A 26,716-nucleotide genomic window follows, 5' to 3' on the forward strand; every position below is an offset into this window, starting at 1 on the left:
TTGTTATAACTTCCAGTGCAAAAATAATGTGTGCTCCATTTGTTGGATATGAATAATACCCTAACAGGCTAGTAGTATTTTCTATAATTCAGCCACTCGGTAGAGGGTTTTCATTAAGCTGACAAAGCAATACTGGTAAGGTAACAGTCAATTGCTGAACACATGAACAGCCTTGTTCATTGTCAATACATAGGTTCTGACTGGCAAGAAATTTTTGTTACTAAAATGTCTTTTCTGGAATTACAATTATTTTCGTCATATTTTCTTCGCAATTTTTAAAATAACAATAGGTTTAGACAGGGTGCGAAACCACTGCAGATTGGAGGGGAGAAACAGCAGACAGTCACACACACACACACTATATACCTAGGTATATATATACGCACACACACGCACACACACACACACACACACACACACACTATATATATATATATATATAGGGTAACTCTCGGTGAATAACGCCAGGCGGGAAACAACGCCATTTCAAAGTTTCAACTCTGAAAGCATGGACGCATGTAAAGTTAAGGGGTGACTCACCGTTGTGCGATAAACAATGGTGCCTGGTAGCATTGCTGATAAGAACGGTTGCCATTTTCGAGCCTTCATTTAAGAGAAACAGTTTGAACAGTGTAGACGTTTGAGTTGCATTTAGAGGAAAAAGGGTCCACATTTTCATCGCGCCGACAAAGATGAGTGTTTTTCTATTGTAGGATTAGATTTTAAATGTTAACAATGCTGTACGTACACAATACGTTTATTACGTAAGTGAATGATATGTGTACAGTTTTCAGGGTCGGTGTCGTAAGTTTAGAACAGTTGGTTAAACTACAATCTGTTGTTTTGGGAAATAACACCATCATCGTGTCGGGGACTTTCGCCACTCAATTTAAACTCAAATTTAAGGAAATGTTGATTTCGAAAATAGGTTTATCCTTGCTCAGTTACTTTCGAGGCGTACAGATATTTATTCTCGGTTAATTTCCTATTTCACATGGCGAGGCCAGTAGATGACTTGAGGCAAGCTATGGCGGCCATCAAACAAGGGATGAAGGTAGCATGTGCTGCACATTTATTCCAAATTCCTCGCAGAACTCTGAGGGACTGGGTATCGCGAAAAGACAAAAAAAGACATGCTTTTTCTAATAACTTACTACAGTAATTATTTTTCCTAGTACAGTTTAGTAAAGAAAATGTGAATGTTTTACTTGTAATTAAGATAATGTGAATGTTTCATTTGTAATTAAGAACATGGCGTTATTATCCGACAGGTCTGGAAATAATGCCATTTTGCATTAACACAGAATTTAGTATTTTATTGCTTTCATTATAACAGTGCAATCAATATTTTATTATTACACAATAGAGGAAAGTTCATTCTCCTATACATGTAAGTTTCACGTACCTAACAATAAAAATGTACGAGTTCTAGAACGATATGACCAATTGGTGGCGTTATTCACTGAAGTTACACATATATATATATATATATATATATATATATATATATATATATATATATATATATATATATATATATATATATATATATATATATATATATATATATATATTTATATACACACACACACACACACGTATACAGGGTGACCTGTAATTAGATGTATTCCCTGAAAGTGGTTAAAGTAGAGGCAATTTGCAATAAATTTGACCAAATGATACCCCATCCGAACATTAGTAGTTTTCGAGATAATCGAATTTCTATTGTTTTTTTTTTTTTTAATGACAATTTTCCACATAAAAATGCGAATTGAGAAAAACAGCTCATTGTATGGCACATATTTCAGCATTTTCTGATAACAAACAAATAAGTGGTTGGTTGGAAAAAAGTTTGTCCCAAATAACAATCACATGTAAGTAACGGGTGGGTCTAAACTTACAAGTGATGATAGAAAAATGCACTCTTAGTTTACTTGGCAACGTATTAATAACAAAAATGGTATGACACAAAGTGTACAAATTACTTAAATTACTTCCTCGTGCCATCAGCTATCCAACAAGGTACAAATGTTGCTAACATTTACATTTGTGTACAAGAAATAATACTTCATTCTTCTTCATGTGAATGGAATCAATGAACAATACAATTAAAGAACATTACACGTCTTGCTCAAAGTGGGCACCTCCGTTACTAATGCAAGCACGCAAGTTTTTACGGACATTTGGTCTCGTAACTCGTGATGTGATGGTGTCCTTGATGTGTTGACCAGCTGTAAAGATCCTCTCCCTGAGCTCTTCTTGCGAGTTTACCGGTGTCTTGTAAACTAAAACTAATTCTTTCATGTGGCTCCAAATGTATAAGTTGCAACGCCAGTTCATTCATAGTAATTCTGAATCTGCAGTTTGGTTTGCATATACACGTATAAGCATGATAATATCCAGTTTTAGATGGCTCGTAGCATTGAAACGAGTAGTCAAACAAACAAACAAAAAATAATTAAGAAAATTTGTTTTGTCTTTATGGTCACTATGCACTGTGAAAGTTTGTACGATAAGCCTTTGCATAAGTTGTCAATTCTATATTTTTCGAGACTTGAGACAAGAAAGAGAATTGCCCTCCGAAACCAAGACGAGACTGTCAACGAGGCATTTACAAATAAACACAAGACAGACATTTACAACTCTCAACGAGAACGAAACCAAGACTGCCATGTCACGTCTCGATAGGATCCCTAGTGATGAGGTTGTGAACAAATTAATTAATGCGTTTGGGGAAAGAGATGAGGCAGCTTTTTTTGCAGTACAAAATTCAAAAAAATATTTCAGTATGTGATATAATATTATATACATTGTTTCCTTGTAATAATTACACATAAACTTAGCTCTGCAATGTACTGTGCAACTGATGTAATCTTCTCAGTGTATTTTCTCTTATCTGCACAAAAATATTTTATCATAATTTGCGTAACAGAAATGAAGCTCAGACTGAAATTGCTTTATGGAAAAGAAAGTAAAAATAGGCATTATAAGCATAGGCATAGCTACGGGATGTGCTGGGTGTGCCTAGGCACACCCTAATGAGCTGCTTTATCAAATAGAATTAAAGACAGATATTTCAATAAGAGAGAAAATAAGGGGCATCTTTCTTTTTCCAGGACAAAATTATTAAAAGTAGAGATTATTCCACAATATTGGTCTAAAACTTACCTATATTTGTGGAAATAGGTTCTTTTCTTTCCTGAACGCTCGAAATTAAAAACTGATATAATACAGGGATACAATATGTATAACATTAACAACAATGTCACAGTAACATATTTGCTGCCAACAATCGCCTTCCCCTCCATTCTCACAATCAAGTAATTATTGTATGCTTTCTGTGAGGCAGAAAGCCTATCAGTAAACATTTTGACAATGCAACTATATTGTTGGAAGTTTATTTATCAATGTTGCTGGTGGCTGGTATTTAAATCTCTTTCCTGAACCGACTAGTTTACTTCATTGCAACTGTCGTTGTACTTGCTTTTTCGGATTCTGTTGCAAATTCGTCTCTCGGAATGATCGAAGGAGCCATTATATGATGAAAATTGCCACTAGTGGACGTGATATTTTGTTCGTGTAAACTTACCGTACTTTTTTTAAATAGTGAGTCTATGCTCTAAAAGAAGATGGATCGTTTTGTCGTAAAACTGAAAAGAAACTAAGGTGGTCCCGATCGAAACCAGACAGTTGAAAGTTCAAGTGGTAGTGCTTGTGATAGTGCAAGTTGTAGTGGTATCAGTGAACTTGTAAGTAACAAACCATCCTGTTCGATGCACCTGATGCTGAACAAACACCAGGTAAGCATATTGACATATCAGTAGATCCTTGTGACCCTGTGAATGCAATACCACATAACAGAACAGAATGTGATGTAAGGTTGAAATTAGGACCGTACCAACCAAATCTGGTGGTTTTCCCTAGAAGTAGAATAGGTGGGAAAGAAATGGCTTTTCAATCTAGCTGGTTTCACAGTTACAAATGGTTAGAATATAGTGTAACTGTTGACTCTGCATTTTGTTTTTACTGCAGAGTTTTTGCTCCAAACAATGCATCAGTGAGAGGGCACCTTGATCAAGCATTCATTACACGAGGTTTTAAAAACTGGAATAGAGCAAACGAATGTTTTCGAAGTCATGAAAAATCTAAAGGACACCAGCAAAGCTTAAGTTCCTGGTCAAACTACAATAAAAATAAACCAATTGACGTCCAATTAGATGAGTGTAAGAAGGCTTTTCTTTCAAAGCAAGCACAAACAAGACTGCAAAATCGACAAATCATGGAGAGGCTAATAAACATAATTCTTTGTCTTACAAAAGGAGGCCGCCCATTGAGAGGTCATACTGAGAATAAAGAAGCATATGGCAGGGGTTTATTTCTAGATGTAGTTAATTTAATTTCCAAATATGACCCCATTTTGAAAGAACACTTAGTGAACGGGCCAAAAAATTGCACTTACTTAAGTCCACAAATTCAGAATGATCTAATCCGCAGTTTGAAAAATGTCCTTGTAAGAAAGCTGAAAATATCATTACTTGGTACAAACGTGTGCATTATCGCTGATGAAACTAGTAATTGTGGTCATCATGAACAGATGTCTATAGTTTTTCGATTTTTTGATGTCATTAAACAGTTTACCTGTTGAGCATTTAGTGCCTCTTCGTAAGTTATCTCCTGTAGATGCACAGACAATTTTCAATACGTTAGCACTAGTTTGGTGTTGATTGGCAAAATGTTCTTTCAGTTTGCTTCGATGGAGCCTCAACAATGTCTGGGACACTATCTGGGGTGCAAATGAAGTGCAAAGAAAAGAACATTTCAATAATGTACATTCACTGCTATGCTCATTGTTTGAATCTTGTACTTGTGGACTCATGTAACTCGCGACCCGAAAATACACTAGTTTCAGATTATTTCGGAACAATTCAATTCCTGTACTCTTTCATTGAAGGTAGTTCATCAAGGCATGCAGTTTTTTAAAGTGTATGCCAAGAAATTGGTCTAAGTTTAAGAACACTGAAGTCCTTGTCAACAACGAGACGGGCGTGCCGTGCTGAAGCTGTTTCTGCAGTGAAAAGGAACTACTCTGCAATTATTTTGGCTTTGGAAGAAATCACTCAAAACAGTCATCAGGGTGATGCGAGAGCTAAAGGGAATGGACTAAAACAACAAGTCAGATCGTTTGAGTTCGTCTTTTGTCTCACAATGCTGCATCCAGTCCTACAAATGACCATGAAGGTTAGCAAGTTACTCCCAAGTCCAGATGTAAATCTACTTTCGGCTGTATCTAGCATCACATCGCTTCGAAATTCAGTGCAATCCATGAGAAATTCATCTCAATTCATGGAACTCTTCAACGAAGCTATTAAGGTTTGTGATAGTCTGGAGATTTCAATTCCTCCAGTGAAGAGGCGCAAAATTCCAAAGACTCTTGACGAATCAGTCAGCTCACAGTATTTGTACGAAACAAAGGCAGAGGAGATGAGGATGAGAATTTCTTGTTATTATCCTCTTTTAGACTCAGTTGTTTGTAATATTGATGAGAGATTTCGTCAAGAAACTGTTGGGGTCATCAGTGCCATTGGAAATCTGGTTGACTTGAATGTAAACGATGAAGAAATAGCCGTCTTAACTAGAACATTCAAATTGTCAGGCGAGAAGTTGGCAGCTGAAATAAGACTTCTGAAAGGAAAATCCTCTGTACCTATGGAAAGTTCTTCTGTTACGCTACAGGAGTGGTTTGAGTGGTTGGAGAAAGAAGAGAGAAAGAAGATATTTACTGCATTCTACTATGTACTACAGCGCTTTTCTTCTATACCTTTCACAAACTGCACGTGTGAGAGACAGCTTTCTCCAAGCTTACCCAAGTTAAAACTAAATTAAGAACAACTCAGAAGCAGGATAGATTGGAAACCCTGCTCTTGCTATTTGTGGAACAGGAAAAAGCTACGTCTATTGATATAAATGAAGTTATTGATGAGTTTAAGAACATTGTACCTTTTGACAGACGTCTCTTGTTATAGATGACGTGTATTTTGATGTATTTTTTTGTAACATTTATGAACATTTTGTGTGTGTGTAATTTCTATGCAATTTGATTTTTTTTCTACTACATATATTCAGAAATTTTCAACACTGTCATTTAGTGAATTTATATTCCTTTACGAACATCAGTGCAGTTAAAGAGCCAAGTGATTGTATTGCAAAATACGCTATTAAAAAGGTACAAGACCTCATTTTTTTTCTTCGTGCACACCCAAATATAAAGTTCTAGCTACGCCTATGGTTATAAGTAAAGTAAAGGATGTGAAAATTCTCATTTTGCACTACATGGTTTATGGTAAATTTCGATAAATATAAGTTTAAAATATATTTTTGAAAACTTGGTTAGTAACCAATTTTAGAAGCAATAGTTTTCTCGTGACTTGATGAAAACATGCATGCAGCAGAACTCTTTTGTTTATCTTTCACGTGAGCAGCAGGGATATTTAATAGAAGAATGACCATTATAATGCATAGTTTTCCCTTCCATTACTGTTCCATCTTCCATTATTTAACTCTACACAGATTTGCAAAACTGCTGTACATGTTGCCTCTCCGTGGGCTACTCCCAGTGAACTGGACACTCGAAGCAGACGACAAACGACGTCCCTCTGAGTAGTGACGTATTAACATGGCGGGGCGTGTTTTTCAGTGCAATGCTAGCCTTGCAACTTTGGAAGCCTGGTTTTCCCCTTAAACTGAATGAAGAGAAATTGCAGGGGTCATTTTCTCAGGGTGTAAAAAAAAGTAAAAGTAAAGTGTTCCCCTGTGCATAGCACCATGCCATTAAGGCGTATAGGGGGTGTGGGGGTAATGCCCCACACTTTCTTGATCCGGTCGTGAGTGGGGGTGATGTGATCATCATCACGCCCCTGACTGCCTTTACCCCCCAGGGTTTCCCCCAGGTACCCATGTTATTCGATGCTGGGTGGGCGCTGGGGCCGCTTCCATCGTTAGAAAAGTTCCCGGATTTGAACCAGCCGGGGATCGAACCCGGGACCTTTAGCATGGTAGTCAGACGCGTTACCGACTGAGCCACCGCTCAGGGTGTAGTTTTTAAAATTGCATTTAAAAAAATTGAGTGGAAATGTCCATTGTTGCTCCATTGGAAGGATAAATATACAATGTGGGAAAATATAAAATCTATGAACTTAACACTGTTAGCCTTGTTTCCATGTTAATAAAACATTCAAATGATGACTAAGGCAAAATTTATTGTATTAATAAAAAAAATATATACACTAAAAACGTAATGTTTCCACCCTCTAACAGGGTGTTCTTCAGACAAAGATTTACACTACATTTACGTTTTTAGTGTATATTTATTTAACTTTTTTATACAGAAAATTTAGTGTGAATCTTTCTCTGAAGAAGACCCTGTTAGAGGGTGGAAATGTTACAATTTTAGTGTATTTGTATTTTATTCTCTTATACAATAAATTTTGCCTTGTCAGCATTTGAATGTTTTTCTATGAACTTAAAATCCACTGTACTTTTATGCCAGCAATTTATATTTTTTACCATTTCATAATCTTTTTATCTGAATTTGCTTTATATCTTGTTTTAAGGACTATTTTCTGCAACAAGTGGGACTGTGACCATCAATGGCTATGACATAGCAGAAGATATGGACAATGTTAGGGAAGGACTGGGATTGTGCCCGCAGCATAATTTGCTGTTCAATGACCTTACTGTGGAGGAACACTTACTGCTGTTTGGCATGGTACATATTTATATTTTATGCATAATGTAAGAGTTTGTAGGGTGGCTGCCTGCTAAATGGGAGAAATTGGTTCAGTTTCGTGGGTGGGTTATCTCTGACAGGATGTTTTCTGTTGACGTTCATGCTCAAATGGGTTTTCATTTCTCATCAGTAGGTGCCTCACGAGGGAAACCTTGAAGTGTAGAGGCAGCCAAGGCATGGTGATGACCACGAGACCTCTCGATGGCATAATGGTAAGGCTGTCTCCATGTAATCAAAAGGTCCCAAGTTTGAATCAGGAGGCATATTGCACTTTAACTTATTCTTCACTTCCATTTAGTGTATCCAAGTATAAAGTGGACTTAAGTCTGTTGTGCGTCTCAAACCTGGGCCCTTGATATTCTCTGCCAATACTCTGCTAACTAAGCTATGAAGTCAAAATTCATCTTAACCACAAGCGGGAAACTTGAGTTTGATTCCCAGGGTGGATAATTTTAGGTGCAATTTTTTTTTCATCAATGTCCCTGCATGAAGCACATCTGGGATTCACTTTACCTGTAATAACTGGGTACCAGGGGACAACACTAGGAGTAAAGACAGTTGGATCATGGTGCTGATCACATCACCTCTACAAATGTCTGATATTGAGAAATGTGTGGGTTCTGCTGCCACATCCTCGATATATCTTCAACACCATGTTGCAATGTGCATGGAGTAGCTTAATCTTTTTATTATTTTTATTTTTATATTTGTAACTATTGGAGCATTTACATACACTGGAATGTACAAGAACCTTGATACTCACTCGGTACCCATAACCATATCTAGCCATCACCACTGCTGATTACATTATATATTAAGTATGGGCAGAACAGTCGAAAGTTTGATATATTTGTTCTAATAAGATCAGGTTATTTGACTCATGACACTATTAAGTTATCATAGTAATAATTTTCACTTATACTTTTTCAGTTGAAAGGAAAGTCCAAACAGGAAGCCAGGGATGAAGCTACAATTCTATTGAGCAACATGGGGCTGTCAGAGAAGGCCAAGAGTAATGCATCTACTTTGTCTGGAGGAATGAAGAGAAAACTGTCTCTGGGTATTGCACTCATTGGTGATTCCAAGGTTAGTTTATGTGCAGATGTCCAGTAGCTAAAGAAGATAATAATTAGATAAACTGGAAACACATATAACTCGTTTATTTTCAAATAAATTTCATTTGTACCAGGTGGTTATAATTAAAGTGACGGTGTTCAGAGTTGTACAGCATAGGCTGTAATGAGAGTAGCAGTCTGAAACTTTGTAGATATGCTAATGAAGCAATGAGCTCGCGAATTATGCACACAAAAAAAGAAGTTCCAATTCTCACCACCAGGGTAAAAAAATGGCACTGTAAGCAGTCAAAATGTGGAATTTTCCGTAACTCTGACGTTAAAGTCAGTGACATTGCCTAACCATTGTGTGAGCTCCCTGGTTGTTGTTGGCGATGCTTGTTGCTTTTTTTCCTTTAGTGATGTGAATGTTCGCCGAACATTAAAAGTTCGAATTTTCCAATGTAAAAAGCAATGGCTATTGTGAAGAAAGACTGTGCCCTGCTAGTGAAGTTGTTTTACCAGAATGGGAGCAATAGCAACGCTGCACTGTGGAAATATCACCAACAGAAAGGGCTGAGAAGAGGCCGCATGTCAATTAATGGGCTGAAGAAGATGATGAAGAAATTCGAGGAAACAGGTGAATTGGGTGTTGCACCAGGGAGAGGAAGGCGGCCCATCCCTGTGGAAGTTGTGGAAAAAGTTGCTGTAGCTGTAGCTGACCGTGAACCTCATACCTCAACTTCTGCAACCAGTGCTAGAGCTGTGGCACGTGAATTGTCACTCCCCTGATCAACAGTTCGTAAGGTTTTGTGGTGCATTTTACACTGGTATCCCTACAAGATTCAAACTGTGCACCAATTGAAACCCCAAGATATTCCACAGTGCCGTGAGTTTGCCCATCGGTTTTTGGCACGCATGGAAGTGGATGACATGTGGCCAGGAATATTCTGTGGACTGACGAGGCGCATTTTACTCTGGACGGTGCAGTGAATACTCAGAACTGTCGCATATGCAATTCCACTCGTCCACATGTTGTGCAGGAACAACCATTGCACTCAGTTTACATGACTGCTTGGTGTGGGTTCTCTAGCTCCTTCAATCTTGGTCCGTTTTTCTTTGAGAAGATGACACCTCGAGGGCCTGTTAGGTGTACAGTGACATCTGCACGTTATTGGGACCTCCTTGTGCAACACGTGATTCCAGCTTTGCAAGAACGGAACTGTGAACGGAACTGTGAACCATTTTCATGCAAGATGGGGCAACACCACATGTCACTCGCAGATTATTACAATTACATAATTAAAATTTCATTTAATTCTTTTGAATGTCCAGGTTGACACCCAAATATGTCAAATTTGACTAAACTATGGCTTTTACATTTTCCATCATCTTAAGTTTTTTTTTCATCTTGGCCCCTAAAAACATAAAATCAACATTTCACTGCATTTGCTCCTTGTTATTAAAATACATGTTAGCTGAAAACTCTGTGATATTTCAATGTTTGTGAAATTTCAGGTGGTGATACTCGATGAACCTACATCAGGACTGGATCCTGAAGCAAGAAGGCAAATTTGGGATCTCCTTTTGGTAAACTTTACATTTTTCTACTATTGTAACAGAATGTGCAGTTAAATTTCATATAATGAGAAAGTGTAATCTTAGAACATATTTGTGACTCTGTACAGAATAAATAATTAGCTGTGAAGCAAAGTCCAATTCACACATATTAACCAGTGCTTAAATTGAGTTAAATCTGCAAGTAGGAGAAAATTTTAGAAATGCATTATTTTTTCTTTTTTAGATGTATTTTGTTTGGCATTACAACCTGCCTGACAGAAATGTGATGCTAAATTACAAAAACACAAATATCAGACAGGCAGAATAATTGTCACTAAGTCAGTAGTAAATTTTATAAAATGGAATAAATTCATTGAGGAAATGTACATTGCATTGGAAATTATTGGCATTTTAATTTCAGGGTATGAGAGGAAAAAGAACAATTCTAATAACTACACATTTCATGGAAGAAGCAGATGTTCTGGGTGACCGAATAGCCATTATGTCACATGGACAAGTGAAATGTTACGGAACATCTATGTTTCTCAAAAAACTTTATGGTAAGATAAATATTATTAAGTCTTGTTAATACTGAACACTTTAGCGAATTGTTGAAAAATTGTTCAAATAAAATAACTCCTGTTGGTTATGGGACATCTATGACCAAGGCTGAAGCTTGAACCCACAACTTTAATGTGCTTGACCACAGATTCAGTTACACAAAGTTGTTAAACAAGTGTAACTAAAATTTGAAATTCATTTAGGCTATTTCTGAACTAGTTAGTTGCAATACCATTTAAATAAAACTAGAAAGAATTAAAATCTGACACAAAATCACAACATGTACATGTTTTGTTCTCCAGATTTTTATATTGACGTCGAATGTTCTTCAGGCATGGGAGAAAAGAGCAAGATGTGAACAGATAAAAACAGCACATGGCTAAAATTATGGGTCAGCTGATACCACTTTGAGCCAATACCCATCCCAATAATAATGATATTCTTACTGATTTCCAATGATACTGAACCAGATGCGTGAAAATTGTAATAATAACAAGTTGTTCAAAAATTAATTAATATTAGTGAATGAGTATTCTATTCCAATAATAAGCATCAATTTACTTTAAAATATTGTATAAATTACATCAGAGTATAGAAATACCTTTACATAATAATAAAAAATACAGTTTTGTATATAGGTATTTTTTTTTACATAATATTGATACAAAATCAATTTGAAATTTGAATTTTGCATAACTGTGTTCCTCGTCCCATCCCTCTCACCCTCTAAACAGGATGCCAATTGGACACAGTGTTCTAACCCATGGTCACTCGTTGCAAGGGCAGGATCCTCCGTTGTGTCGTGTTTGTAATGTAGTTTCAAGTATTCAGCATATTCTTGTTGAATGTGCCAATCTTGCTTACCTCCGGCAGACTTTTGACCTTTCCAGCTGTTTGTCGTCCCTGTTGGGTGATGATAACAGTATTTTATCAAACGTTTTTAGCTTTTTGAGAAGAGCTGGTCTCTTCCACAGTCTGTGAGGAAGCTTTTAGTTTTTTTCTGACTTTTTAATGTGTTGTGTTTGTCTTGTGCAGGCACGGCCTTCCACTTTAGATTTTTCCAAATAACTTTTTACACCCCTTGTTTTAATTTTTTTAAGTCAGAATTTTAGATAAGGGAATATTTTTCCACAAACAATGAAGAGTGCAAAATGGCCTAAAGTGCCGATGCACCAAATACTTTTACTTCATTCATTCATTCAAGAATAATTAGGACTCCACAAAAGTTTGTGCAGAGTTTTGCGGACATCACAAAGGATTAAAATGCTGGAGAAGTATCTGCTGATATTGAAAAGTACATAAATTTTATGTCTTGATCATGTCACTGAAGTGATAAGAATGATGGCTACAATAAATGCATTGCATTCTCCCACCCCTGGAGAAGCATTGCTGTCGATCTGAAAATTCAAAGAACAAAACATGTTGTGATTTTATATCGGTTTTGAATATGTTGATAGCACGTAGCGTGAATTGCCACCTCTTTTCAGGAAGAAGTGCCCTAAAAGTGCTCATATTTTCTTTTCATAGGAGCAGGATATCATCTGACTGTGTCGAAAAGCAGCACTTGTGATGCAAAGAAACTAAGGGAGATTATTCAGCACCTAGTGCCAGATTCATCAGTAAAATATGACACTGCTACTGATGTCACTTACATCCTACCATCCGATCATTCGGAGAAATTTCCAGAACTCTTTTTGTATCTGGAAAACTGCAAAGAAGAGTTAGGCATACATGGAATTGGGGTCTCAATAACAACCATGGAGGAAGTGTTTATTAAGTAAGTTACTGTAATTTATTTTCTAAAATCTAACTGGTAGAAAAGCAAACAAAGTGTATGATTTATTTCTACAATTCTATTATTTAATTAGTGTTTGCGTAATTATAGAATCAAAATTTCACATGAAGTTTTTTTAATACACTTGAGCACATAGTTTGTTCTTAAAGCCAAACAAACAAAAAAAATGTCTACTTTCATAGAACCTAGGTGATATTTTAGAGTACTGAAGAACTATATCTATTTAGAGGACTGCAAACATTCACAAGAATCTTTACATGGATTGAACTCTTCATCATTCAGGTATCCATAGTAGAGGATGGAGTTAAAAGGGTTGCATCTATGGACCTGGCACGAATTTCCAAAAATCTTTCATCTGCAGACCTATTTTCAGGTTCCAAAGTTTTGCATCTGCAGACCTGGCTCGAGGTTCCAAAATCTTGAATCTGCAGACCTGGTTTCATGTTCCGAAATTTTGCATCTCCAGACCTGGTTCCATGTTCCAAAGTTTTTCATCTGCGGACCTGGTTCCATGTTCCAAAGTTTTGCATCTGCAGACCTGGTTCCATGTTCCAAAGTTTTTAATCTGTAGATGTGGCTTCAGGTTTCTTAGTTTTACATCTGCAGATCTGGCTCCAGGATCCAAAGTTTTGCATCTGCAGGCTCATCTGTTTGCATCAGTAGATGTGGCTCCAGATTCCAAAGTTTTGCATCTGCAGATCTGACTCAAAATGTACTGTGATTCTTGTGAATGCTGTAGGAAGAATTCTAAACAAATATATTTTATTAGAAATCTAGACTTCTTAAAGTGGCTCATACTTTACACTGAAAGTATAATCAGTGAGCCTTCGAAATTAATTGAAAAAAATACTATCCACTTGTGCAATGCGGAAACATGAATCTTCACATATGTAATATAATCAGGTAATTAACAATAAGCAAATTTTCCATACAATATTATTTTGGTGTAAACTTTTCTTTTTTAAAATCTTGCATTGAGTTGTGTTTAATAAAAGCAGGAAATGTTCATTATATTATTACTGTTGTTATTAAAGGTCGGGGGAGACATCAGAAGAGGATGGTGGAAGCAACCAATCAGTACCGTCGGAGTCATTAGCAGGCAGCCAAAATAACTTAGAAGGTAAGATTCACACGTTTTCATTTTCATAATTTTCTTAACAGTCATAATAATTGTAGAAATGTGAAAAATGCACACTAGGTCCCTGACACAAAAACATAAGCAATTGCATTTAGAATTAGTTTTAAATAACATTATTATGAATACAGTATTAACAATTATGTTAATTATGTGTAGTAACAAATACAATGTAATTTGTAATTTAAGTAAGAATTTTACAAGGACTGTTCCTTTGTGGAACAGTCCTTGTCCCAGTAGTCTGTCACATTAATATAAGATGTCCTTGTATTGGAAATACTACTGTATTAACAATCCACTATCATGGACGTCCGCAGATTTTTTCCATGGAGGGACAAGCAAGGTATTTTTCCATGGGGCATATTACCCCAATTACAATGTTGCCTTCCTGAAAAAAACATCTCTTGAATTTGAAATTATCGCATTCCTGCATCACCATTATAATAATTACTGTGATGGAAATCAAATTACACATGTGAAATATATACTTTTAGATTGACATTCGTGTTCTAAAAGGTAGATGTGGCCATCCTCCCCTTCCAGACATCCATGTCCTTTATTATTATATTTTCACCTAGAAATTCAGGATAGATGAATCTTATCGCTGTTATTAAACGATATTGTACTCTTAAAGAAAATGAAATATTTTCAAGCCGATGAAAGTTCAAAGCAACTACAGGAGGAGGGGTGCAGTGGTGCAACAACAGGGGGGCAGAGGGCATTGCCTCCCCCCCCCCCCAACCTTGGATGGAAAAGGAAAGCAAGACGGGTAGAATCTAACATTAGCAGGACAAAAGGATGCTCAAGATGTTTTCATGTCTTTCTTACATTATGTCTTCCAGACGGCCAAGAGCACCTGTTGGGGGCACAGAACTGCAATTGCCTCCCCGATTTAAAATTTTATACAAATAAAAATACATTTCTTAAAATATTCTTGCTCGCTTCGCTCGCAATATTTGCTTCTCTTGCAGTCTTGTCAAGTTCAGAGCTGTAGCAAGGGTTCGGCGGAAGTTGGCCCTGGATGCCAAAACGGTCCACGTGAAAAAAATTGTAAAAGAGGACGTTATGGCGCTCCATGAACATTTTTGCACTATAAAATCAATACTGTTTTCATTTTGCAAAAATTTGGATCTGAAAATTTTTTTGCTTGCTTCGCTCGCATTTATTTTTCTCTTTCTCTTAAATGCATGAACAATTGTTTGCAGGAAAAGGAGCTTGAACATTTGAGAGACAATTTATATCATTTTTGCTGTTTTTTTTTTTTTATGGGGCGTATGAATTGATTATGTATGTATGCGTATATGTATGTATGTATGTATGTATGTATGTATGTAGCCTATGTGTGTGTGGGGGGGGGTGTATATATACACACACCAATCGCCCAACTGAACTTTCATCAAAGTTTTTGCCCCCTAATCAGAGGGTCTGCACATGCCTATGCACTAGGTATGCCACCATAATTCTGCACAATATTCTGCATAGTACCCGGTGGAGGCACATGGCATAGTGGTTCGGATTCCACTTTAAACTGTAGGTCCAGTCCCGATTAGCCTTCCTGTGCATAAAGTGGACTTAAAACAACAAATCAATCAATATACTGCATAGTAACACATTCTAAATTACCTTATAGAACAGAGAAGAAAATCGTCAAATGCTAATTTTTGAATTTTTTGTCTTTGTTAATTTTGCTGCACCTAGGAAACAAAGGATATTTTCTGTAAAGAGTGCATGTATTTGAGACAAAATGAATATCCCTTATGGGGTCGATGGAGGGGTTGTTCATAGATACTATAAACAAGTGCAAATTAGGGGAATAACATTCGTCCCAAGCGAAAAGGAGAACCAAATATGGTGCAGGGGTTCCCAAGATATATTCTCACCTCAGATGCAGAAATCTTCATTTACAGCTCTGCATGTTAAGAGAAGGAGGCTTGATTCTCAGAAATGTTGAGATATATTTCCTGCATAAAATGGTTCTGGGTTTCACCCCATCTCTCATCAATGGTTACTGGGGTTGATCCTGAATTCGCCCATAGTTGGCAACATACCTTCACACTTTTTATGTGCCTTCAAGTCACAGGGGAAAGTTGTAGTTTTTTCTGTTACAAGTTTTTTAGCTACAGTCATCTGAAAAAAGTACAATAGTGATCCCACTGTAAATGAATGCAGTTGATATTCATCTGACTGCAAGGTAGAAGTTATCATCATATTTTTCTTTCAGCTTCACATGCGAAACGAAGAACAGGTCTAGGACTAGTAGTTCAACAATACCTAGCACTGCTGCTTAAGAGAATCAAGTATACATACAGAAGATGGATCATCTTCATTCCCCAGGTATGTCTATTAGATTAAGTCCCTATTTGACATAAGAAACTGCCCTTAGCCTTGTGCTGGTTTAAAGCAGCACATTGATTACTTTGAAACAGGTAATGCTTCACAAACTTATTTCCTTTGTCAAACCCAATGGAGTTCAAAAAGAAAAACACACTCAATGCATATTACATTGTTTGTTGAATCACTTTCTGAGATGGTTAATGTATCATATTTAACTTGGTGTCATAACGCAGTGCACTTTGGTAAGAAAGTTGGGCAAACAGATTCGCATGTGTTCAGGAAAGCATATGACAAGTCTTCTTACAATGAGAAATTTGCAAACTTTTATATGTACACATTCCTCATATGATCATGATAATCATACCTTGATTCACTTTGGCAAAGATCATACACACAATTTTTACCCAGCATGTTTTCAATGCAGCATTTGATCTGATCATCCTAAATATGGTGGTGAAGTGTGACTTCATGCAATGAATTGTGGTGGAAATCGTTTGCTGAATAATATCCATTATTGTTGCCAAACATGATCTTACAGTTACCAGGTTGGAAGTTTTTTTTTTATCTACCCTGCTCATAGAACTTTGGCTGAGATCAGAACCAGTTGCGAACATTGTCCATGATGGAAGTCGTGTGGTGATAGATCAGGGCTATATGGTGGGTGTTCCAACACTGTCCATCCAAACATCGCCAACGTGTTCTTTGTAACAGCTGACGTATGTGGCTGTGCATTGTCATGCAGCAAAACAACTCCAGAGGCAAACTCAAGGGGTCCTGGGTTCGATACCCAGTGGGGGTACATAATGGTTCAGATCCCACTTTAAACTGTAGGTTCAGTCCCAATTAGCCTTACTGTGCATAAAGTGGACTTACAACACCAACTCAATCAATCAATCCAGAGGCAACATTCCACCGCCGCAGATGAAGCACTGACTGACTGCCTGCCTGCTCACCTTCTTGGACTATACTGCTGCCCGACAGCCTAGGTATATCACGTGCTCACATGCGACTATCTAGGTTGAGTCCATTATGTAGTAGTGGTTTCCTTCCTTACCTCCCACTCTACTTCTACACAGGGTTGTTCAGGGTTGTTACCACACACATTCATAAATATAACCCAAGACATCCACTGTTTCGTTTTCATTTGATCCACCTTCATAATAAATGTACCAGTTATAAATTTATAAATTCCTGTTGTCTGAGAAGTTGGGATCTAACCACAAATTAACCTTGTTTTGATCAATTGAACTGCTAAGCAGATCTAAGTACTCTAAGTATGGTATGTTATTTTCTTGTTGCAGTTGGTTACATGTAGACATGAGATTGTATTAAAGCCATTAACTAATATATCAATGTTGTTATGAAGTTGTTGTCATTTAGCATTCCACTCGGAATGAAGTAATTTTGGGATGAGGATGTAGATTTGTAATTACATTAAATAGAAATATGCACATTAGTGTTTGCAGCAACAAATCAAGGTGAGTAACTTTTTTTTTTTTGTTGCCATTTACAAGTTTTGATCTGAGCATGAATAATTAGAAACAGTACCTGGATTTACCTTACTATTTTGCACACACAGGAGTTGTACTCGAGAGATCTGGTTTCAATTCCAAGCTTGCATTTCTCACCAGAATTTCTATGCTATACCTGAAATATTTTTAATATTTCCAAAGAGCAACTGAAGTTATGGAAGAAAGATCACATAACTTTGAATGTAAATGGTATACCTATAATTTATTCAATATGGGATTCATAGGCAATTTAATAAAGAGTGACTTGCGGCTTATTTTCAAATTTTAAAATTACAGAGATGTACAAAAACTTGACAGTTCGTTACTAGGGCTGAGCCGATACCAATGCTGATGTATCAGTATCGGCCAATACTACTTGTATTGGTTGGAATTTATTTACCAATACCGGCCAATACTTTCCCAGCATTTTGGATTTTCATGGGCTCTGGAAAAATGCTGTGGAAATTATACAAAATTTGAGGTTTCTTTTTATTTTGCACCAGTTTTGTGTGCAAAAACAGAATTTTGTGATAACATAACATGTAATTTAATACCCTGATGTAATTCTAGAATATTCTAAAGCAAAAATTTAAATTGATTCATATAATTAGAGTGAAATACACAATAATACTAATAAATATTTTGAAAACTCTTAATATTACAATTTCCAAACTTCGTTATCATTGGAATTCTGTGAGGGTATTGGTTCAAAGTGGTATCATCTCAGCCCTATTTGTTACATTTACGTATGAAGCAGTCCTTATAGTTGAGAACATACAGAACCCAACCTCTACAATTGTGGTTGTTGCTTCACAGAACCAAAAAAGCTTTAAAGAAAAATAGATTTGGTTCCAATGAGCTTTAGCCCATTATGAATTATGGTTTTGAGAATCCTAATCAAACATATAAGGGAATATGTGCTTCATCCTGAGTGCAAGTGCAGAGGTGGTTGCAGTGGATGCAGTTGCCCCCCTACTTTTTGCCACTATTGCTCCAGCACTATGCTAAACAACCTTATCTACCAAGTGAAAGTAAACTATCCTTGTCCCCCCAGTTTTGGAATCCAATCACCGCCACTGCCTGAGTGGTATGGTAATTGATATACTCTAGATTTGTAACAACATTGATATAGTATGCAACAAAATAAATAACTGCAATAAATCATGGGCATTTTATCCAGAATATTATTCTTCAATAGTAAAAACCACTCTGGCTGAACATAATTCAGTGCTGTAGTTGCAATTTTTTCACAGGGTATATGCTAAGAAATGTTGTGAAATATTGAAACCATGTTTGCATTAAATATGTGGATAAAATCATTTTACTTCTACAAAAAGAAGTCACTGATGGTATGATATGTTCATAATTGTCATAAAAGATTCCTATTAGAAGGCATTTCTAATATCAAAGTGCTTATTTTAATTATAGCATTTAGGCTACAGTACAGTATGTTATTGTATTTTCTTTTCTTTTTGATATTGATTGTGTAAATTGTCAGTGTTTGTACATACTGTTAAAAACTTTTAATTATACTGCTAATACCACTACAAATGAACAACTTAGAAGTAAATGCTTTGAAGAAAATACTATTTACATTGAGCAATAGAGGAAGCAACAATTCTTGCATTTTTGCGTACTATCAGTGTTTAAAACTGAAATACAAAGACCTCAATTGTCGTGCTTAAAGATAGTCTTTGTAGTTCATCGCCAATTGTTGCAAGAAAGAGAAACATTGTTGAGACTTTCCGCATGGAGCTTACTTGATTTCTTGAAATCTCATGTCATGTTAAGTAAAACGTTTACATTGGTTAGTCAAATGATAGCATTGAAATGCATGTATCCACATCCTCTGACCCTTTTCAACATTATGTTCCCGAAAGTATAAGTATACGCATTGCAGCAGAGTAAGGTTAGGCAGAGGATATACAGCGGTATAGCACTATAAAGTGTGTCTATAAAGTCACTTAACATTTCTGCATAAACATGATTTATGGTACAAAATAAAATATGTACTGAAACATATATCACAGTAGGACACAAAATCAGTATAACTCAATGTGACCACCCCTCAAGTCTAGGCACATATGCCAACAATCCACCACAGCCCGAAACACCTTCTCCAGCATAGCTGGTGTAATCTCAGCAACTGCGGCCATAATGCATTGTTTCAACTGGGCCATGCTGTGAATCCTCGTCCCGTACACCTTAGACTTGATAAACCCTCAAATGTAAAAGTCTAATGGGATCAGATCGGGGGGGGGGGGGGGGGGCAAATCCCCGTTGCGAGACAGAACCAATCCATCTATTGGTGGAAACTTTATTTAGGTGATCACGAACGATGATGGCAAGATGGGGTGGTGCACCATCCTGTTGGTGCATAGTAAGAAGCTTGGTGTGCCCCAATCCACCGTGCTATGAGCCACAGTTGGTAGATGCTGAGATTATAGATACTGAGTCGCGTGGTCGATGCGGTGGGGCTACGTGTGATCGCGTTCAGTACATTTTCCACAATTTGTGGTGTTACGGCTGGCCTACCTGGACGTTCTTCATCCTCAACACTACCTATTCACTTGAATTTGTTGACCAGGTTCTTAATAGCCAGCCTGGTGGTTCCTGGTTTTCTGAATTTCCGAGTGAAGTCCGTCCGCACCTGTTAAATGCATCATTCCACGCAGACGAGCACAAACAACGGCTATTCTCTCTTCTATAGAGTACATTTTATCAGATCACTTGGAAAAAAGAAAAGATTTGTCATTAGTTCATTGAAATGTTAAGTGACTTGATAGACACCCTGTATATCCTCGACTACAGCCCTGATATAATTATTACTTTTAAGGGAAAATATCAGGTTATTAATACTTTTATCATTTCTCTCAATAGGCATTAATACCAATTGTAATAATGATTCTGGCAGTATACACATCAACTGTGGTGACGGAACAACCAGAGGCTGCACCTCCGCTGAAACTTATGCTTGACCTATATGGTCACACAAATGTTCTGTACGAAGCTGCAGATAAGAATGAAGGAAGTTGCTATGAGTCTGTCCTGATGCAGAACAGAGAGGTTACTATCATTAACTCAAATAATGTCTCTGCTGAACTAATCGAAAGAGGCAAAGCAGATTTGGCAGCTTACCGTCGACATTATATTGCTGCTGCTAGCTTGCAAGGAGTTGAGGCAACTGCTCTGTTCTCAACAGTTGCCCTGCATAGCTCTCCTATTTCCCTCAATTTAGTAACCAATTCACTGCTGCAATGTGGTAACAAGTCATACGGACAGATTTCTGTTACAAATCATCCTTTACCAGAGGATGCCCGTGTAAGTATACCGATAATTAATGTTCTTCTATTGTTTAAGTATTTCCTCTGGTTTGCATTTGTTATTTGCAGTTAATGGATTTATATGTAGTAAAAATGTGCTAAATATGTAATACATATTTACTCCCTCTGTCCCATAATTATTGTCCGGTACACTTTTGTTTGTTGTCTCATAATATTTGTCCGATAGGTAAACTGTGACATTGGTGTATACAGAAGAAGAAAATTAAACACGGGAATGAGTCATACAATGTTATTACTCAAGGATCAGTACAAATTTGCCGATTAAGTATCCAAAAGAACATAAATAAAAAGTCACCATTTTGGCATACCGGACTATAATTATGGGACAGAGGGAGTAATTATTTTCACCAAAATATGGAGTTAAATGTGGACTTAAAATTGTATAAACAATACTTTATTAATAATATAAGATGCTACATGAGCTATATTAAATATAGTATGCTTACATTGACATTAATTGTAAAACAACACAAAATGTGTTTTCATTTTCTGTTCCCAAAACAATGAATAATAAAAAAAATTATTGTGAGTGTTCGAATTTCCTTCTGTTGTCTCTTTAGATGGATTTATATTGACTTAAACGGTCTTCAAAATTGCAAGAAGTAATAGGAGTGTATTTAAAATTTGTAAAGTCATAAGCAAGAAATTCACCCAACACTTTTGGTCACACAGGGACATGTAGTTATTGCACAAATATGTAGTATACTCATAACTGGGACAAGAGAGACGTGGTAGTAGATAAATATGTAGAAACTAGTACTTACTTTATCTGCGAAACTGTTTTTTCTTCTTTATTCTTTTAATTACAGTGCCCACTGTCACTATCCTCGTTGGAAGCACACCAAGCAACAGTACAACAAGTTCCAATGAGGATGGTGGCAGTGGCCACTGAAATTAATAGAACAAAGAAGAAAAAACAGTTTTGCAGATAATGTGAGTACTAGTTTCTCCATATTTATTATGTAGTATACGTTAAGAAATGTTCTGAAATATGGAAATAATATGCAAAAACTAAAATATGTATAATATGAGCCAGAACCTAATATGTGGAAAAATAAGGAAAATAAAAACTTAATTTTTCGAGTTTACATGACATGATGCACATAGGTAATACAAAATATAACTGATTTCAGCTTCATACACAAATTTGTATTTACATAAAAATCCATTCCCTGGTTATTTGTGTATTATGCAGGCATACATTATAAACTTTGTGTAGCTTAAATTGGTGATATTTACTTTTTCTTGGGTGGCGAGAGGCACCTCCTTTCAGCCAGCATCAACTAGGAGTATTGTTAGTTTTAGGTGTTGTCTTCAATGGTGATCACTCAAGAGTGTATCATCAGAGAGTAATCACCACGTTAATTGATGATTCATGGTTTTATACTTCTTGGGAGTAATGGGGTAATTTTTAGGTTTCAAAGGAAGTGATCACCCACTTAAAAAAAAATAATTGATATTTCATTGCTAGTTTAAAACTGCTTGACAGTGATAGCTTAATTTTAAATCTCAATAGGAGCGATCACTCCTATTTACTTCAAGGGAGGGGATGGTCACCATTCATTCTTATGCTAATTAATAACTTATTGTTATTGTCAGACATGTTTGTGTGATCACTGAATCTTAGTTGTTGAAGTGTCTGACAGTTGTCATTTGCTCTTATTGTAATAGATGATTAATTGTTAGTTCTAGACATCTTGTATACTTAAATATAGAAAGCAGTTCAAAAAGAATGACTCCACTTTACATGTTGGTTATCAAGTATATTACAAAATAATACAATAAAACATATTTTTAAAGTGATAATTATTTCTGAATAGACCAAAATATTATTGAAATAGGCTTTACATTATGTCTCTACGTTTGCATGACTAACTTACAGATGTTCTGTGTGTGAGCCCTTTGATACATGACAGATATCAATACAATAATATGTTTCATTCCAATTCACTGGACTATGTCTTTTTCAACACTCGATAGGTTTTAGATAATTTACACTTACAGGAAGTGGAGGAACAAAAACTCTGTCTGCGATATCCACAAGATGAAAATCACAAGGTGTTATTCCTCTAAGTAAGAATACACTTTAAAAATAAGATTTCTGTCTTGTCACGTATTATTTTTCCTTGGTGCCTGAACTACTGGTGCTAGCTTTTGAGAGGGACATTATTAAACAACACCCACGGAACACACACTATTGCACAACAGTCAAACATGAGGACTGTATAGCACAGCCTGCTATGATGCCAGGGGTACTGGGTTTGAATTCTGGCTCGTGCATGGGTGTTTGTAAGTATCCCTTCATCAATTTCATCACATCATCACTCATCCTCATCTTCGCAATCAGCCAAACGTGGCAGAAAAGTGAAGTAAAATAAATCAAATCAATCAATCAATAAGGGCTGTATCTATTGATTGATTTGCTTTATTTTATTTTGCTTTTTGTGCCACTTTTGGCTAATTTCTGAAAATGGGGATGAGTGATTTTGTGATGAAATTGATGAATGGACACTCACAATCATCCATGCCCAGACTGCGATTCGAACCCGGGACCCCTGGTGTTGTAGCATGATGTTCTAACCACTCTGCCATGGGAGCCGTCAATAAGGGCTGTATTGAATACTCTCACAACTGTTCTTTGTGGCGTACGAGTAAAATAATTTTACATCGCCCTTGCTAGGAAAACGCTGAACTCAAACTGACTCAGACTCTCAATGTTCGTGAACGCCCACAACAATGAAGGGTCATTGTGTATATTCAGATGAACTTAACACCCATATCTTTTTGAAAACACAACTCAGGAGCATCAACATTAAAAAACAGACGGAAGGAAAATGAAAGGCTTATTGTGTGCGTGTTGAGATGTGCTGTTTCCAGTGTTCCTTCAAGAAGCAATAACTCCAGCTGTAGGTGATGGAAATTCATGGGACTTGGACAGTCAGGTTCAAAATATCATGCTCCATCTTATGATGAACCTTAAAGTGGCGAGTTTCATGAAAACTTCTTGCGTGCAACAATAATACAGGACACGGCATTTAACTCGCACACTGCAGTTTCCTAACTCTACAACGTTGCACTCCTGCCATAGGCTGGTCGCCAAGGACACACTCTGTGTGGCCATGCCCAATATCGCTTCTAAAAACGTATGCTATATAGTATGTGTGATTTGGTAGTGTAAGTTTGAAATGTTCTGACAAACTAGTATGAAATGTTAATCGTAGAAGAAGAAAAACACTTTAAAAATTAGATTTATTGTAATATTTACAATGTACATTAGTGATTATTCTAACTTTTAAGAACACTATTATATATAATCTAGTATTGAATTGTTTCCATTTTTTTGTCTTATAAATATTATTTTTAACAATTTTTAACTATTCATCATTAATGTCAACATTATTTATATTTGTCATCATTTTTCCAAAAGTAGCAAATTGAACAGATCACAAAATAGTCAGAATTGCTTTTATAGTTATTCTGTTGCATTTTTTAGACAAATTCTGAAATTCATTACTGTAACATGGAATTTTTTTCTGTGGTTGTCTTAGAAGTGTTTTAATTTAGTGAATACAAAAAGAAGTTTTTATTTATATTTTAGAAGGAATTGTTTAGATTCTTTCATAGCTATGGAAATCTTCCGAACAAACTAAAACTTGAACCACTTTCCTTTAAAAGAAACAAAAATGATCATTTTTTTCTTCTTCAACAGAATAATAAAAATATAAATAAATAAAATTAAAGGAATATTTAGATATTTTCTGACAAATCTTTTTCTTAATATTCTCTTCCAGTGGCGGTATGGGTATGATGATACCATATCTTCTTTATCTGTTGGATTTATATGGATGTTCCTTCCACCAATGGGACTCTTGATGCTTGTCACCTGCTTCATTATCTTCCCGTTAGTAGAACGAGTGAGCAAAGTTAAGCAGTTGCAACTGATGACAGGGACGAGTCCCTTACTCTACTGGGTGTCATGCTTCACTTGGGACTATGCCTGCTATTTCATCATCTGCATTCTAATTGTGGTTTTACTGCCTGTTGCTGATGGGATAGGAACGTTCAGCTATGCAAATGAACTAGGTAAGTCTCCTGATAAGTATGGATGTGTTGCTACCAGATGGGTGAGAGTGGGTAGAAACCCATGAAAAATTGCCTCCCTCCATCTTTAACGCTTTTCAGATGGTCCTGAGAATATCAAGTTTTTCAGCTTTCCACATATATATGTACAGGGTGATTATAAAGTTTTGATTCATTTTTGTGAAGACAGCTGATGTTTTCTTTCTCTTGTATGTGATGTGAAAGATGCTGACTTCTGAAGAGAGAATAGCTGTGATGTGTGGACGATTGTGGGGATTAAGCTTCAAAAAGTCCAGGCAATATTCGAAAGGAAATTTCACAAATCTGCTCCAACCAGGCTAATATCAGGCTACTGGTTAAAAAATTCAAGCGAACAGGTATTGTGCACAATGCTAAACATTTAGGAAGGCCTAGCGTAGCAGCCAAAACTTCACAACGGGTAGATGATGCCATCACACGAAGCCTAAAAGCATCAACAAGAAGGCTAAGCCAGGAGCTGTTGTTACCACAACTGACTGTGTGGAAGATACTCCATTACACACTAAAAAAAAAAAAATGGTTTATACCACCTACAGGTGGTCAGGTGGTGCACAAGTTAGAAAGGGAAGACTATGCTGGTCAGGAAACAATGTGTGCAGAGCTGTTACAGGCAGTGTAGGAGGAAGATTTGATTTAAACATGTGTTGTTTAGTGATTAAGCCACATTCCACGCATATGGAACTTTCAATGGGCACACCTGTAGAGTGTGGCCCAATGAACAGCTATGTGAGGTTCTCCAATGGGAACAAAACACCCCCAAAGTCAATGTGTGGTTGGGGATCACAAAGTCTCAAAAGTTTTTGGTGAAACGGTGCATTGTTGGGATTCATGTGATGCAGGGAGCTTACATGAAAGTACGTTGAGATGACACTTTCATGGATTTTCTTCTGTACACCACTTATCACATCCAATATTTTTTCTTTCAATTTTGATTATGTGTTACTATGTTCTCTGGAGTTCATTCAATACATTTGTTATAATCTCAAGTCTCTCTTTTTCAAAAATGTAGTTAGACTTTATAATCACCCTGTATAATATGTTAAATTTTATATTAATTTTCTCACATTTATGAATTCTTTCTAACATCTTTTTGAAAGTAAAAAAAATATAACATTGTATAAGAGTTACGGAAAACATATTTTGAATGGGTAATATAGAATTAATTAATGAAAATAAACTAAAAATTTCCAATTAGGATGAAAATCATCACTAACTGCAAAATTCAAAGTGGAATCCTCGTAACAAATTTCCACAGTATGCATATAAATTATTCAATATTATTTTCAAGAGTGTAAACAAAAGTGCAACATACATCGTGATGCGATGCCAAGGGTCCCGGGTTCGAATCCCGCTCGGGTTTGGTTGTTTGTGAATGTCCATTCATCAATTTCATCATTTCATCACTCATCCCCATCTTCGCAAATTAGCCAATTTGCACAAAACACGAAGTAAAATAAACTAAATCATATAAAATAAAATAAAATATAAAGTGCAACATAATTCGACATGAGTACAAGTA

At 36.3% G+C, this 26,716-nt stretch overlaps 1 protein-coding gene across 4 annotated transcripts in view; it reads left to right on the plus strand.

Annotated features, from left to right (window-relative positions):
* The window catches only part of LOC145987929 (phospholipid-transporting ATPase ABCA3-like), a 178,303-nt gene that overhangs the window by 123,045 nt on the left and 28,542 nt on the right, over positions 1-26,716 (plus strand). For all 4 annotated transcript variants that reach the window (XM_083122749.1, XM_083122748.1, XM_083122751.1 and 1 more), the window contains 9 exons: positions 7,611-7,765; positions 8,717-8,872; positions 10,357-10,428; positions 10,820-10,958; positions 12,487-12,736; positions 13,789-13,874; positions 16,111-16,223; positions 20,615-21,055; positions 24,870-25,161. In XM_083122749.1, the coding sequence (XP_082978875.1) occupies positions 7,611-7,765; positions 8,717-8,872; positions 10,357-10,428; positions 10,820-10,958; positions 12,487-12,736; positions 13,789-13,874; positions 16,111-16,223; positions 20,615-21,055; positions 24,870-25,161 (1,704 nt within the window). The remainder of the gene's footprint in view (positions 1-7,610; positions 7,766-8,716; positions 8,873-10,356; positions 10,429-10,819; positions 10,959-12,486; positions 12,737-13,788; positions 13,875-16,110; positions 16,224-20,614; positions 21,056-24,869; positions 25,162-26,716) is intronic.

The sequence above is a fragment of the Lepisma saccharinum genome, chromosome 5 (assembly GCF_977018435.1).
Source record: "Lepisma saccharinum chromosome 5, izLepSacc3.1, whole genome shotgun sequence".
Taxonomy (NCBI): Eukaryota; Metazoa; Arthropoda; class Insecta; order Zygentoma; family Lepismatidae; genus Lepisma; species Lepisma saccharinum.